Here is a 13,462-nt window from a genome sequence, read left to right on the forward strand (position 1 = left end):
AGATAATTCCAACGAGTAATAAACGAAAGCAGGATATGAAACTTGTTTTTATACTCGTTAAAATGTTATGACCTTGGAATTACAGAGTAAACAGTCTTATGATGTAAAAAATAGATTTGTTGAGAGTGTTTTTTTAAAGAACGGGAAGAGCATGTTTGGATATCTGCCAAGGAGAGTTGGAAAAGAAGAATTTTGCACAATATCAACAGACAAAATGTCAATCATGTATTTGCAGCCTGTATATACAGTTCCAGTTACTGTTATTAAAGTCAAATGGTAGTATATACAGTTCCAGTTACTGTTATTAAAGTCAAATGGGTAGTGCTGCCAGACCGTTCTTTAAGAAGTTTAATGTGTGATGAAAAAATCCAGCAAACTAAGCATATATATATATATATATATAAATATTTAGAAAGCAAACCAGTTACTGGTAACTCTAGATACCCCCAAACAAGACGTCATCTACCAACTTTACTGATGATTTAAAGTTACGTGTTCAATTTTAAGATCCTCAGTCAACATTGGAATTGCACACCGAATTCATAGCTCCCGCCATTAGTTTTGCCTTAAGCCAAAATAAACGTAAGTATTTCACCATTTTATGAACTCATCGCTTACAAAGTAGAATAACAGTTGGAAATCGAAACAATCAAATCAAAAGTGAACCTGTCTTGTCCATTTTAGGTAAGTTTAGTATCTTGCATTCTTAAAACAAATGTGTTAGGTAGGTTTAGTGTCTTATGCTATTAAAATATAATTACTAGGGAAAAACTTTTTTTCCAAAATAAATGTTTTAACAATGTCTGATAAACTATATTTTCACGACAATGGTTTTTCTATTTAAAATGTCAGTATTACACGACACCAACTGCATTAATATATAAGGTCACTGAACAATTTCGACACAAATGAAGCAGGCTCAGCATGGCAATGTGGTTAAGGTACTCGACTCGTAATCCGTTAAGTACAAAATGTAATGCTACTCGAGTTAATTTATAACTAGGAGAAGTATTTACGTCTGTTATACTTTTCAGGAGAAAATAAAAACAATAGAGAATTCTCAATAGCCGCGGCACTTGAAATTCTTTTGCACGGAATTTCAGTAAATAAATCTATGAGAAATTTTCCCTTTTTATTCACTATATGTTTTGTGTGCCAATAATACCAAGTGTGGGATGAGCGGATAATTGATTCAGTTATTTTACTCGTCAGGATCGCTACCAGCTTATTCTAGATCTTAATCCGGTAGGTTACATTCTATATCCCACATTATAACCTGTACCCTGGGATCCTTTCAACTGGTGTAGCGTTTTTTATTTTAGTATCTACGTGTGTTTGGTTATAACAAACTAACCTTACTCAGAGGTTTGGATTTGCTGTTTTTAATGCAGTCCTTCCTTCTGGGCCCGGCAAGGCCAGATGGTTAAGGCACTCGACTCGTAATCTTAGGGTCGCGGGTTAGAATCCCTGTCACACAAACATGTTTGGATCGAAACAATATTATAACAATGAATTTATTGCTTTTATTTGTAAAGAATGTAACATAGGGGACCAAAAATACATGTTGCTTTTACATATTCATTATATCTTTGTAAGATGAATTTATGGAATTCTACAATGTATCTATCACGTCGTTTTATACCTATCAGGACCCGGCATGGCCAGGTGGTTGAGACACTCGACTCGTAATTCGAGGGTCGTGGGTTCGAATTCCCATCACACCAAACATGCTCACCCTTTCAGCCGTGGAGGCGTTATATTGCAACGGTAAATTCCCTTATTCGTTGGTAAAAGAGTAGCCCAAGAGTTGGCGGTGGATGGTGGTAACTAGCTGCCTTCCCTCTAGTCTTACATTGTTAAATTATAGGCGGCTAGCGCAGATAGCCCTGGTGTAGCTTTGCACGAAATTAAAAGAAATATATCGTGCTTAGATCAGTCGTATGATAAACAAAATATTTAGGTCATAAAACCACGATTCATAGATACTTGTTTTATTGTTGCAAATTATACAAATAATAACATTAAATAAAATAAATTAATCATGCTCGACATTTGAAAACTCAAAGTTGCACATATGTTTAATAATTTAATTAAAATAATCAAATATCTTCAAAATGGAAATCCCAAAAGATCGATGAAATGACCCATGGGTAATGTTTTGCCTAAGTTTCTCTGTAGTAAAGCCATTCTACTTCTATGATGTCTCCTTCGCACTGCGTGACGTTTTTTCCTGCGATTGTGGTAGAATTGTAAATTTTGTTGTCCATATCCCGATTTCAAATTGATGGAATTGCTACTAGGAAATAAGTTTACATTCGATATTTGGGTGGATTCTTGTTGTGGAATAATACCAATATTCCCAGGAGAGGCTGAATAATGATAAGTTCTCTGTCCGTAGCCTTGTTTTGCATAATTTCCAGTATGAATTAATAAAGGCATCTTTACATTGGGAGGTTGGATAGGCGAGACGTTAAGAGAATGCCAGTTTACATTGTCATGTGCACCTCCTGTTTGATGTGGTTTGTGTGGACGAACCTTTGCTTTATGGGGAGGCAGTGGAAGGTAATATGCATATTTATAACGAAAGTCATCGTAAGAGAGCAAAGGACGAAGTATCTTGGCTGCAGAAAGCAAAGCTAGTGGAGGAACAAGAATTCGTGATCCGAGTAAAATCCAGTTTGTGGCTGTATCAAGAGCGACGATTTGTCTATGAAGAGACGTTTCGTGTATTGCATTTCTGGAGTCTGGAACTTCACTACTAGTATTAGCATTCACTGTGTGACTATTGGCAGAAACGGTTGTCAGAAATCTCTGATTACAGATGTTTGGGAAAAGAAGAATCACCAGAAGAGAAAGTAAATACAATGTACGATACAGTTTCTCCATCATCTAGTAAGAAGAATTTAAGAGAATGTTTAATTTACCTGAAACTATTGCGTATAACTATTAAGTACTACCTTTACAACAAAGAATCTTTAGCAGTTGGTCACTTGGTATATTACAATTAAGTGTAAGGTTCAACGTAGATTCCTTAAAAGTACAAAACAGGTGATGATAACATGTTATTACATAGGATTAAACACAAATATTGTTGTTGTTGTTTTGAATTAAGCACAAAGCTACACAATGGGCTATTTGTGCTCTGCCCACCACGGCTATCGAAACCCGGATTTTAGCGTTGTAAGTCCGCAGACATACCGCTGAGCCACTAGGGAGCTAAACACCAAGATAAAATTAAGAAACTACTAATACAACTACGTTAAAACCGAAACCAGATGATTTATGATGTTACTATTCATAAATAATGAAGACTCAAAGGAAAATATAATAAAATTCCACTGTAACTACATCAAAGTAACAACATCGACGTTATGTTATTTTCAATTTATTATTAGAATATTTTATCGTAATCAAACTTTCCTTTGACTGTAGTCATTTTAGAATTATTAAAACAAATTTACTGATATTAAGCGTTTCTCAGTAGTAAATCGTTGATTTGCAATAGGGTTTAAAAATGTAAAAGAGTTCACTGTACATCTGCAATAACAGAATCAAACAACTAACCACTTTACCACACGATCCAATGAAGACCCTTTGGACACCACCTTCTCGTGCTGAAAGTGTGCACGTAAAAAGCAATCAGTCGTTGTTGGTGTCTCAGTTTTCTAGTTTCTCAGTGTGTTAATTTTCTGTGTAGGAAGAGGTAACGTTCAGTAAACGTCTTAAGTAACTTTTCACTATTCAACACCGATGTTGTTCTCTTCCGCTTTATCATCACTTCTATTTATGGTCATCCCATGACTACGATATTTTCTGAGGCACTATAAATCAAATTAGCACAAACACAAAGTATGTAGTCATTTCAAAGGTACGAAATTCATTGTAACTTTATGATATAATAATGAGTCTTGTACTTTGCTTCTGATACTAAAAGTAGAATTTGCATACACGAGTTTATTTGATAAGTTGCTGAATGAAAGGTAAAACCATCATAACAAAATGAAAAGGGCAACTAAAGTTTGCACTGAAGTTTTTGCATATATGCTAATATTTAGGATAACATTTAGCACCGTTTCTTATATACCTATTAAAATAATAATGTAAGGCTTCAACCAAACCATTTACTTTTTGTGTTCAAGTATAAGTGCTTTGTTATGGTTACACATATCTTTATTCTATACGATTCAGGTGAGCGTCTCTACAGTGTACTTCCACTTCTTCCGCATAAATAGTAACTTTATAAACATATTACACGGGTACTGTAGTTTCATTCAGTGAGTAACAAAGCAAATAAAATTCAAAATATGTATCTCAGGACGGCTGGTATGGGAACTAACACTTTTACAAATAAGGCAAAGAACAACGTTTCGACCTTTCTGGGTAATTTTCTGTCATCATCACAGTATATTTGTTAACCTAACGATGGCCTAAGAAGGACGAAACGTTGTTCTCTGCTTTATTAGTAAAAGTGTTAATACCCATACCAGCTGTCCTGAGACACATTTTTACTTCAAGTGGGTTTCTCGTCATCACGAAATTCACAATAATATTGTTTTCCACCAACAAAAGGAAATCCAAGAAAAAAAAAAACGTTAATATATAATTTATTATATCAGAATAACGACTTCACGTATCACACGAAGCATTTTATAAAGAAGGAGAATATTTAGTTACACTTTTTTTTCTATTTATTAAAAGGTTTGTTTGCTTGTCTTAGAATTTCGCGCAAAGCTACTCGAGGGCTATCTACGCTAGCCTTCCCTAATTTAACAATGTAAGACTAGAGGGAAGGCAGCTAGTAATCACCACCCACTGCCAACTCTTGGGCTACTCTTTTACCAACGAATAGTGGGATAAACCGTTGCATTATAACGCCCCACGACTAAAAGGGCGAGCATGTTTGGTACGACCGGGATTCAAACCCGCGACCCTCTGATTACGAGTCAAACGCCTTTACCCATCTGGCCATGCCGGGCCCTTATTAAAAGGTAATAAGGAATTAATTTCATAAATTATAACTTTCATTTGTGGCGGTAACAAATGAACAGAAAGTTTTATGTGGATATTACAATTAATAATGTTAATAACTTTAGTTTTTTTCATAATAAGTTAAAATATAATTGTATATATATATTTATGAAGTATTATGGAATAGTTACACAATTCGAATTAACTTGCTCAGCGGTTTGCAAAAATAAAATATCCTTGTTTGTTTGTTTTTGAATTTCGCACAAAGCTACTCGAGGGCTATCTGTGCTAGCTGTCCCTAATTTAGCAGTGTAAGACTAGAGGAAAGGTAGCTAGTCATCACCACCCACTGCCAACTCTTGGGCTACTCTTTTACCAACGAATAGTGAGATTGACCGTCACATTATAACTCCCCCACGGCTGAAAGGGCGAGCATGTTTAGCGCGAGGGGGATGCGAACCCGCGACCCTCAGATTACGAGTCGCACGCCTTAACACGCTTGGCCATGCCAGGCCTAAAATATCCTTTATATTGTAATAAATTTAACGTTGAACATTTATTTTAGTGCATACGCTTGTTCTGTATAGTTTTATTTTTTGTACATGACGTATATTCTTCACTTTGCATTGCGCAAGTCCCTCCTTTTCTCAAAATTTGTAGAACGTTCTTGTGCGTAAGAATCAACAGTGTATTAGATGTGTGTATAATACTAGTGATTGACAGTACTGTTGCAAGCGAAACTTTGGTGAAGGTTCTAGAGACTCGCGTGATTTCTGTAAAAACAGCCTGCCGAGAGATGGAAAGAGATTAAAAATTATTATTGGGTAGTTACAGTTAGTACGCAATAGGCTTAGAAAGCTATAATTGTGATTACCATCTATTGATCGAAAAACTACAGAATTTAACTAGGAATGTTATAAATTTCGAACATTACAAACCGTTTAACTTCAGTGAATTACTTCGGATGGTACTGTTTCTTCGAGGACATTAAATATCTTCTTCGGAAAGAAGTGAACTTCTAACCAATGTAAAGCTAGCCAAGAAAGACGTCGTTAGCTTAAGTGAGGTGTAACAATATCAACTCGGAATTAATTTGCTTGTCGTGAACTAGGATCATCGATAAGATATCCAGCTCTAGACCGAATATAAGACTTAGTTTTGTCTGTAAATTTGTAAAATTGTTGTATATGTTTGTGTTAAAAAATGAAATTGTGTGTATCAACCTTGTTGGAGGCCCGGCATGGCCAGGTGGGTTAAGGAATTCAACTCGTAATCTAAGGTTCGCAGGTTCGAATCCCCGTCACACCAAACATGCTAACCCTATCAGCCGTGGGGGTGTTAAAATGTGACGTTCAGTCCCACTATTTGTCGGTAGAAGAGTAGCCCAAGAGTTAGCGTTTGGTGGTGATGACTAGCTGTCTTCCCCCTAGTCTTACACTACTAAATTAGGGACGGCTAGCACAGATAGCTCTCGAGTAGCTCTGCGCAAAATTAAAAAACAAACAAACAAAACGATCTTGGTAGCAAATGGCATAAATTTGATACATATTTAATTATTTACAAGATTCAAATTAAAATTTCCGATTTTTCTAAATATTATAATAATACGTAACGCACGTAATATGATGAATCGGAAAATCGTCCGAAATGAATTATAAACGTAACAATGATTATCTTTGGTAGAAGGATTGTTTGTTTGATTTTTGAATTTTGCACAAAGCTACTCGAGCGCTATCTGTGCTAGCCGTCTCTAATTTAGCAGTGTAAGACTAGAGGGAAGGCAGCTAGTCATCACCACCCACCTCCAACTCTTGGGCTACTCGTTTACCAATGGATAGTGAGATTGGTCGTCATATTATAACACTTCCACGGCTAAAAGGGCAAGCATATTTGGTATGACGGGAATTCGAAACCTAGACCTTCGGATTACGAGTCGAGCGCTTTAACCACCTGGTGGCCGTGCCGGGCTTGTCTTTGTTATGCTAAACACTTGAAACGTAAAAAAAAAAATATTATAAAAATGTCTGCGTCTTTCAACTGAAACATACGTAGCGTTAATGTTACAATGTATTTTATTCGTGCACAAAAAATATATATATATAATCAGACAAGTACACTTGAAATTTTTGTGGGAAACATATATTTTGAACGATATAGATAAATATAATTACAAGATAAATATGCAAATAATATCTCTAATTAAACTAAATAGAATAATTGCAGTTAACACGAATCAAGATGTGGCTAGGAAGTCTATTTACATAACAAAAGCAATTATTAAAAATAACGTAATTGTTTCCGCACTTGCTGTTGTTTATTTCGCATCTGTTTTAACTTTAACTTTTAACAAAAACAATTTAAGCTCTTTGAATGTACTTTTTGCTCACGTTATCTAGAGCTTTGGTTACCCTATCGAAGATATCGTTTAAGCCTTCCAAAAATGTAGGATTCGCTTCAGTGAAAGCCCGGACAACGTTCCCACGAAACAGGCTGAGACCAAGGAATGGAACTGACAGAAGACCACCCAAGAGAAGCAAAGGAAGAAGTCCTGAAATTAAAATAGGCAGAAATCCTGACCCACTTCCTGAATTTAACACTGTGTTGAGACCACTAAGACCGCCTACAGAAGCCTCTTGTCTTTTGATATCGGCTGGAACGTACTGGTAGTAGGCAGCGCCTGGTTGTTGGCTAACGGCGAAACAATTTACGAGGCAACAGAAAACTGCCAGGAGTATAGATTTCCGGAAGTATACCATGACTTTTTGAAGATTCTGCAACAACAAAAAAAATTCCTTCAGTTGTACTTGGACTGTAATCATTCAATATGCCTAGAGCTAAATTATTTTATTACCAAAAGAAATTTATCTATGTTCTCAGTTTCTTGGACAGTACCAGGGTTTGGTTTATTTTGAATTTTGCGCAAAGCGACAAGAGGGCTATCTGCACTAGCCATCTCTAGTTCAGCAGCATAAGACTTGAAGGAAGGCAACTGGTCATCACCACCCACCGCCAACTTTTGGGCTACTCTTTTGCCAACGAATAGTAGGATTGACTGTTACATTATAACGCCCCCACGGCTGAGAGAGCGAACATGTTTGATGTGACAGGGATTCGAACCCACGACCCTCGGATTAAGAGTCGAGTGTATTAATCACCTGGCCATGCAGGGCCCAGTATCAGGAACATGAAACAGCTATTACGTATTATTATTATTATTTACAACTGACATTGTGAATCTTATACCATATGACACAACAAGCACTCCGGAAATATGGAGTGTGTGTTTTCTTATAGCAAAGTCACAACGGGTTGTCTGCTATGTCCACGGAGGAGTGTGAAACCCCTCATTTTAACGTTGTAAATCCGAAGCCTTACTGCTGTTTCAGAGAGGGGATTGGTGCAGATAGCCTATTTGCTTTGCTCCATAAGACACCAAACCAACTAACCAACCAACCCAGAGCGGAGAACCCGGAAATTTGGAAGAAATATATAAAATGTTTCATGAGAAAGTTGGAAAATTCGAGATAAAGAGAAATATTATTTTAATTGAAGGTAATATAATATCTACTCACATTTAATAAATCAACTTCTCATTTTTACAATAATTTGTTTCACACGCAAAAAACTGCAATTATTTTTAGAACTGCATAAGGTAAGTAAATTAATACCTAGAACTATACACGGCTTTTATTTACTTTAAAATACTTATCTTTTATCAATTAAGAGCCTTCGATGGGCAACAGTTTACAGAAGTATTGCTGAGAGCTTGTAAGTAAAAGTATTTCAACATGTCCGTGTCTGGCCCCGGCATGGCCAGATGGTTAAGGTGCTCGACTCGTAATCTGAAAGTCCGGGTTCGAACCCCCGTCACACCAAACATACTCGCTCTTTCAGCAGTAGGGGCGTTATAATGTTACGGTTAATCCCACTATTCATTAGCGAAAGAGTAGCCCAAGAGTTGGCGGTGGGTGGTGAAGACTAGCTGCCTTCCCTGTAGTCTTACACTGCTAAATTAGGGGCTGCTAATACAGATAGCCCTCATGTAACTTTACACGAAATTCTAAAACAAAGAGACAAAGAAGTCCGCGTATAATTCTATTCAAAAACTGTAATTAATTAAGAGATTAATATTTAATAACTTGAATTTTGTTTATTTGTGAATTTCTTTTCCGTATAAAAACACAAAATTTTTTACGTGTTATACACTATAGTCTACTGCACCAGATCAGCTTTACCGAATTCATAACTCAGCATTGCTATCTGAAAGAAGGAAGCAAATAAAGCAAGTACGCCTTGTATAGTGATGGAATACAAGCAGTTTCTTTATGTGAGGAGGAAGAAACAGTGTAGTATCAAATGATAAAATCTTCTCTGAATAACAAAGCAGACTTAAGAGAAGGTGAAGACTTTGTTCTTTACTGATTTTTCACTGAACAACAACTACAGCAACAAGAACGGAAGAGCAGAGTCTGTATTTGCATTCTGTTGTGTCTACAGATAGGAATCGAACTACCTGATTTCAGTGCTGTAAATATGAAAACTTACTGTTGACCCTCCGGTGGACTTGACGTGAAAAAGGAACTCTTAGAAAGTCCGTCTTGGATGGGTCGAAATTTTTCCAGGATTTCAAGTGGATTCTGCTAATTCTCGACTTATTCGAATAATGAACTCGTGCGCGAATACACTCTTAAAAGAAAGTGAAAACCACACCAATCTGAAATTCGCTGCCGGTAATTTTAACGATTGTTGTTTAGACTCAGTTCTTCAATCAAGAGCTCTTTTAACATAAATTACAACTTAATACTTTGTTTTACTTTTATAGCAATGAACTACGTACACTCTCTCTTTATCTGGGATCAAATCCCGAATTCTAATGTTTTAAGGTTTCAAACTTACCGTTGATTCACAATTTAACTAATAATAAAACACAAAATTCTCTATCTTGGTTTTAGTATTGCCAGGAAAATATGACATTCAAAATTAACACAGATTTAACCAATACATTACAGTGGTTTCCACAATGGAAAAATTCCGTCATAAAGGTAAACATTCTTCCTGCATTGTACGAGTCTCTCCTATGAGTATTTTTTCTCTATACGTTTCGTTTTAATATTTTCATTGACCAGTAAAAGTTAACTAATAAAACGTTTCTTTCTAAAACTAACATTCTGTTAATTTCCTACGTACCTTGGCTGAAAACACGCAGATAAAATACTTTAATAGAACGTTGTTTAGGGCAATGAGGAAGCACAACTAACGTTAATTTCAAGGTTTATATAGCGCACAAAACATGTAAGGTTACTTTAAAAGGTCGTAATGTGTAAGTGTGTATGGAGGTGTCAGCCTACGTAAAACTCATGGTGACCGCTTGGCTTCTTTCCCGCTTTAATGTGTATGATAAATAAAAAATGATTATTGGTAGTTATAAACAAACAGACATCCTGATTTCATGTTATCGAGTTAAGCCTTAACATTGGAGACACACGTATGCTACTATGTTTGGTAACCTTTACATCCTTTTTATTTACAAGAAACACAACGACGGATAATATAAGCTTACAGCAAAACACAGATAAAGCACATAATTTAAAGTTACTGTTAGTCAAAGTCAGGTATTTTGTTATCTGAGGTGTTATATCATTAGAATTATCAATGACCAACTTTCTGTTTAATTAAAATATACTCAAGCAGCATAACGTATTATTAGTATAATAACCCTGGATATTATTCAACACTTTCCAGTACAGTGACACAGCTTTTTGTTAATAGCATATATCCCTCTGTATCTCAGAAGGACTTCTCTGGTCATAACATCTGGTCATATATCTAAGGTCATATACATTCTGTTTATTAAATGACCTTGACCTCTAAACTTTAGAGAGAATATTCAGTGTATTAGACACGATTATAAAATCGTTATTTACATAATCATGACCTATAAAGTTGAAAAGTATACAGCATGGGTCCTCCTCTGTTCACCACGTCTCCACAATTATACAACACTCTGAATTAAATTCTATGAAACTTCATGTTTATGTTCCTGTTTTTATTAGTTTAGAGGACATATTCAACGGCACTGATGAAGCAGAAGTTTCAAAGTATTCAAAAGATTTTAATGTTTTTAAATACACACGCAATTATATAAATTAACTACCATCTGTGTACATCTTTACAAACGTTTGTTTAATTTTTATATTGTGAGTTTCAAGCGTTATGGTAAATCATATACATATTTTAATTCAGGAATAGTATCCAGGTTCTGCTGATTTATATGATGTGTTGATTGTACGAGCATTAACGAGTAAGGAGGCTCTCGTAGATTTGGTTGAGTGCCACCCATATCTACGTGTCACAAGGCTGTGTTGCAGTGTCTATGGGTGATGTGTAACACGGTTTCTTCATGTACGAGCGAGTGTTTACGATATGTAACGAATATTTTAACGGTTATTCCTCTTATGTGTGTTTCTCGTGAACGAGAAATACATGAACAATCGCTACGTATTAAACATTAACAGTAAATATATGCAACATGGCCTTAATCTTTCTGCACTTTATTAATAAAGGTTTTTTTTAGCGTTAGAAACATAAAAATTTTATGACCATGAAAAAATAAACATTCTCAGTCATTGACTCGAAATAAACAACTTATAAACATAATATAAACAAATTACCTGGAAACGGATTAGTCTAGCAACATCTTATTGGTTGAGAAAGGCTAATTAATAAAAGTTAATTAATATGTCAATAAAGTTCTTATGTCTTTTTTCATCACTAGAGGCGATAGTTGCAATTAAAAACTCAACTGCTAAAGTTTGAAATAGGCCCGACACGGCCAGGTAGTTAGGGCACTCGACTCTTAATCCGAGAATCGCAGGTTCGAATCCTCGTCACACCAAACATGATCACCCTTTTAGCCCTGGGGGCGTTGTAATTTGTTCGGTCAATCCCACTATTTGTTGGTAACAGAATAGTCCAAGAGTTGGCGGTGGGTTGTGATGATTAGCTGTCTTCCCTCTAGTCTTACACTGCTAAATTAGAGACGGCTAGCGCAGATAGCCCTCGAGTAGCTTTGCGCAAAAGTCAAAACAAACCAAACTTTGAAATAAAAGAAAATTGAAAATCGAGAGACAGTTACCTGAAACTTTGTTACTGATAAAACAGAAACCAATAAACTAAATGATATCCACTTACCTGATAAACAAGAAATAATTCTTGATGAAAATGGCTTCTTAGTGTTAAATATATACGTTAAAGATTTATTTTCCTTTTCGCCCATGTATAATATCGAATATCGCATTCCCCAAAATGTAATAACATTATTCACGTACCTACGTTAAATTAGTCTACTAAACGGTGAAGTAAAGGGCGTTTAAACCAACATGGGTACTACTACACAAAATTTCTTAAAACACTATACTGGAAGGTCGTTGAACAGAAATCAATGTTCAAATGTTATTATACACTGGTAACAAACAATTTTAACTGGCAATCAACCTGTACATGGAACTTACACGTAAAATGAACTAAGAAGTATATTTAAACCTGAACGCAGATTACAACACGTTGTAAGGTTAAAGACTAAATATTTACATTTATTAATTAAGCTGATATTTGTGAATATAAATGATCAAAATGTTTGTTTTTTCGATTTTATTGGATCGACCTCTGGGTAGCTTTAAACTCGCATATAAAAACAAATGCATGTGTGAAATCAATGATATTTTCCATGATTAAAAACCTTATCGTAAAAGAATTTGCAAACGTATTAGTGAAGAATAATTATCTTCAGTTTTCCCAAAGACCAAGTAGTGACTAAGACATACACCGAACCGGAATTCTGTTGGCCAGACTGCCATTAAGTTCTTTATTAATGTTACATGATTAAGATATGTAGGATAAGTAACCAAAACACAACACAAACACACTCATAAAATATCTTAAACAATCATTAATCCAAACGTAGCAAAATATTTGAAAACACAATTCGAAATCTTAAATTTAAATAATCTGAAACCAAGGATAGTCCAAATGTTTAGGTTCATTTGATTTAAAATAACAGGAGTTATATAGTGAAAGAACTTCGAACTAAAAGATAGTGTCCGTTTTGGATAGAAAAATATGATGTGGTGACGTAAAGGGTATGGAAGGCCCTTCTCTAAAAGCAGTTAACTTCAATTTTAAAAGTAATGATATCTCTGGTATAATAAATGATTTGATAGACACAGGCACACTAAACGGTGAAACAACAACACATTCCTTGAATTTGTTTATTATAACAGTTGAATATCAACACCTTGCAACACCTTGTAACATCCAGATGGGTCTTAAAGTTCCAGACATTAAACAATAATTCATTTGACTGTAAAAGGTGGAATAATAAAGATATTTTCTTATATCTTTCCATGATCCAACTTGTTAATCCCACTTTAAGTTTCTTTCAATAGTCACTTCAAGAATTTTTTGCGAAGCAACTTTCGGCAGGGACTTACCATTA

General features: G+C 35.3%; 3 protein-coding genes across 5 annotated transcripts in view; 1 reads left to right on the top strand and 2 right to left on the bottom strand.

The window, feature by feature from the left end:
- Positions 1 to 203: 203 nt before the first annotated feature.
- Positions 204 to 13,462, top strand: part of LOC143243965 (acetylcholinesterase-like) — a 115,453-nt gene continuing 102,194 nt past the window's right edge. For both annotated transcript variants that reach the window (XM_076487847.1, XM_076487848.1), the window contains exon 1: positions 204 to 582. The gene's annotated coding sequence lies outside the window, so the exon portion shown is untranslated. The remainder of the gene's footprint in view (positions 583 to 13,462) is intronic.
- On the bottom strand, positions 1,805 to 3,695 carry LOC143235765 (uncharacterized). 2 transcript variants are annotated; one of them, XM_076473976.1, is made up of 2 exons: positions 3,573 to 3,695; positions 1,805 to 2,889 (listed from the first exon to the last, which is right to left on the bottom strand). In XM_076473976.1, exon 2 carries the CDS (start codon positions 2,887 to 2,889, stop codon positions 2,110 to 2,112), a length of 780 nt encoding a protein of 259 aa, XP_076330091.1. In that variant the 5' UTR covers positions 3,573 to 3,695; the 3' UTR covers positions 1,805 to 2,109. The 2 variants fall into 2 exon arrangements, with proteins under 2 accessions (XP_076330091.1, XP_076330086.1); XM_076473971.1 differs by having other exon boundaries at positions 3,565 to 3,687.
- LOC143243966 (uncharacterized) lies at positions 7,023 to 10,270 on the bottom strand. The gene is made up of 2 exons (XM_076487853.1): positions 10,156 to 10,270; positions 7,023 to 7,739 (listed from the first exon to the last, which is right to left on the bottom strand). Exon 2 carries the CDS (start codon positions 7,722 to 7,724, stop codon positions 7,326 to 7,328), a length of 399 nt encoding a protein of 132 aa, XP_076343968.1. The 5' UTR covers positions 7,725 to 7,739; positions 10,156 to 10,270; the 3' UTR covers positions 7,023 to 7,325.

The sequence above is a fragment of the Tachypleus tridentatus genome, chromosome 2, assembly GCF_004210375.1.
Source record: "Tachypleus tridentatus isolate NWPU-2018 chromosome 2, ASM421037v1, whole genome shotgun sequence".
NCBI lineage: Eukaryota > Metazoa > Arthropoda > Merostomata > Xiphosura > Limulidae > Tachypleus > Tachypleus tridentatus.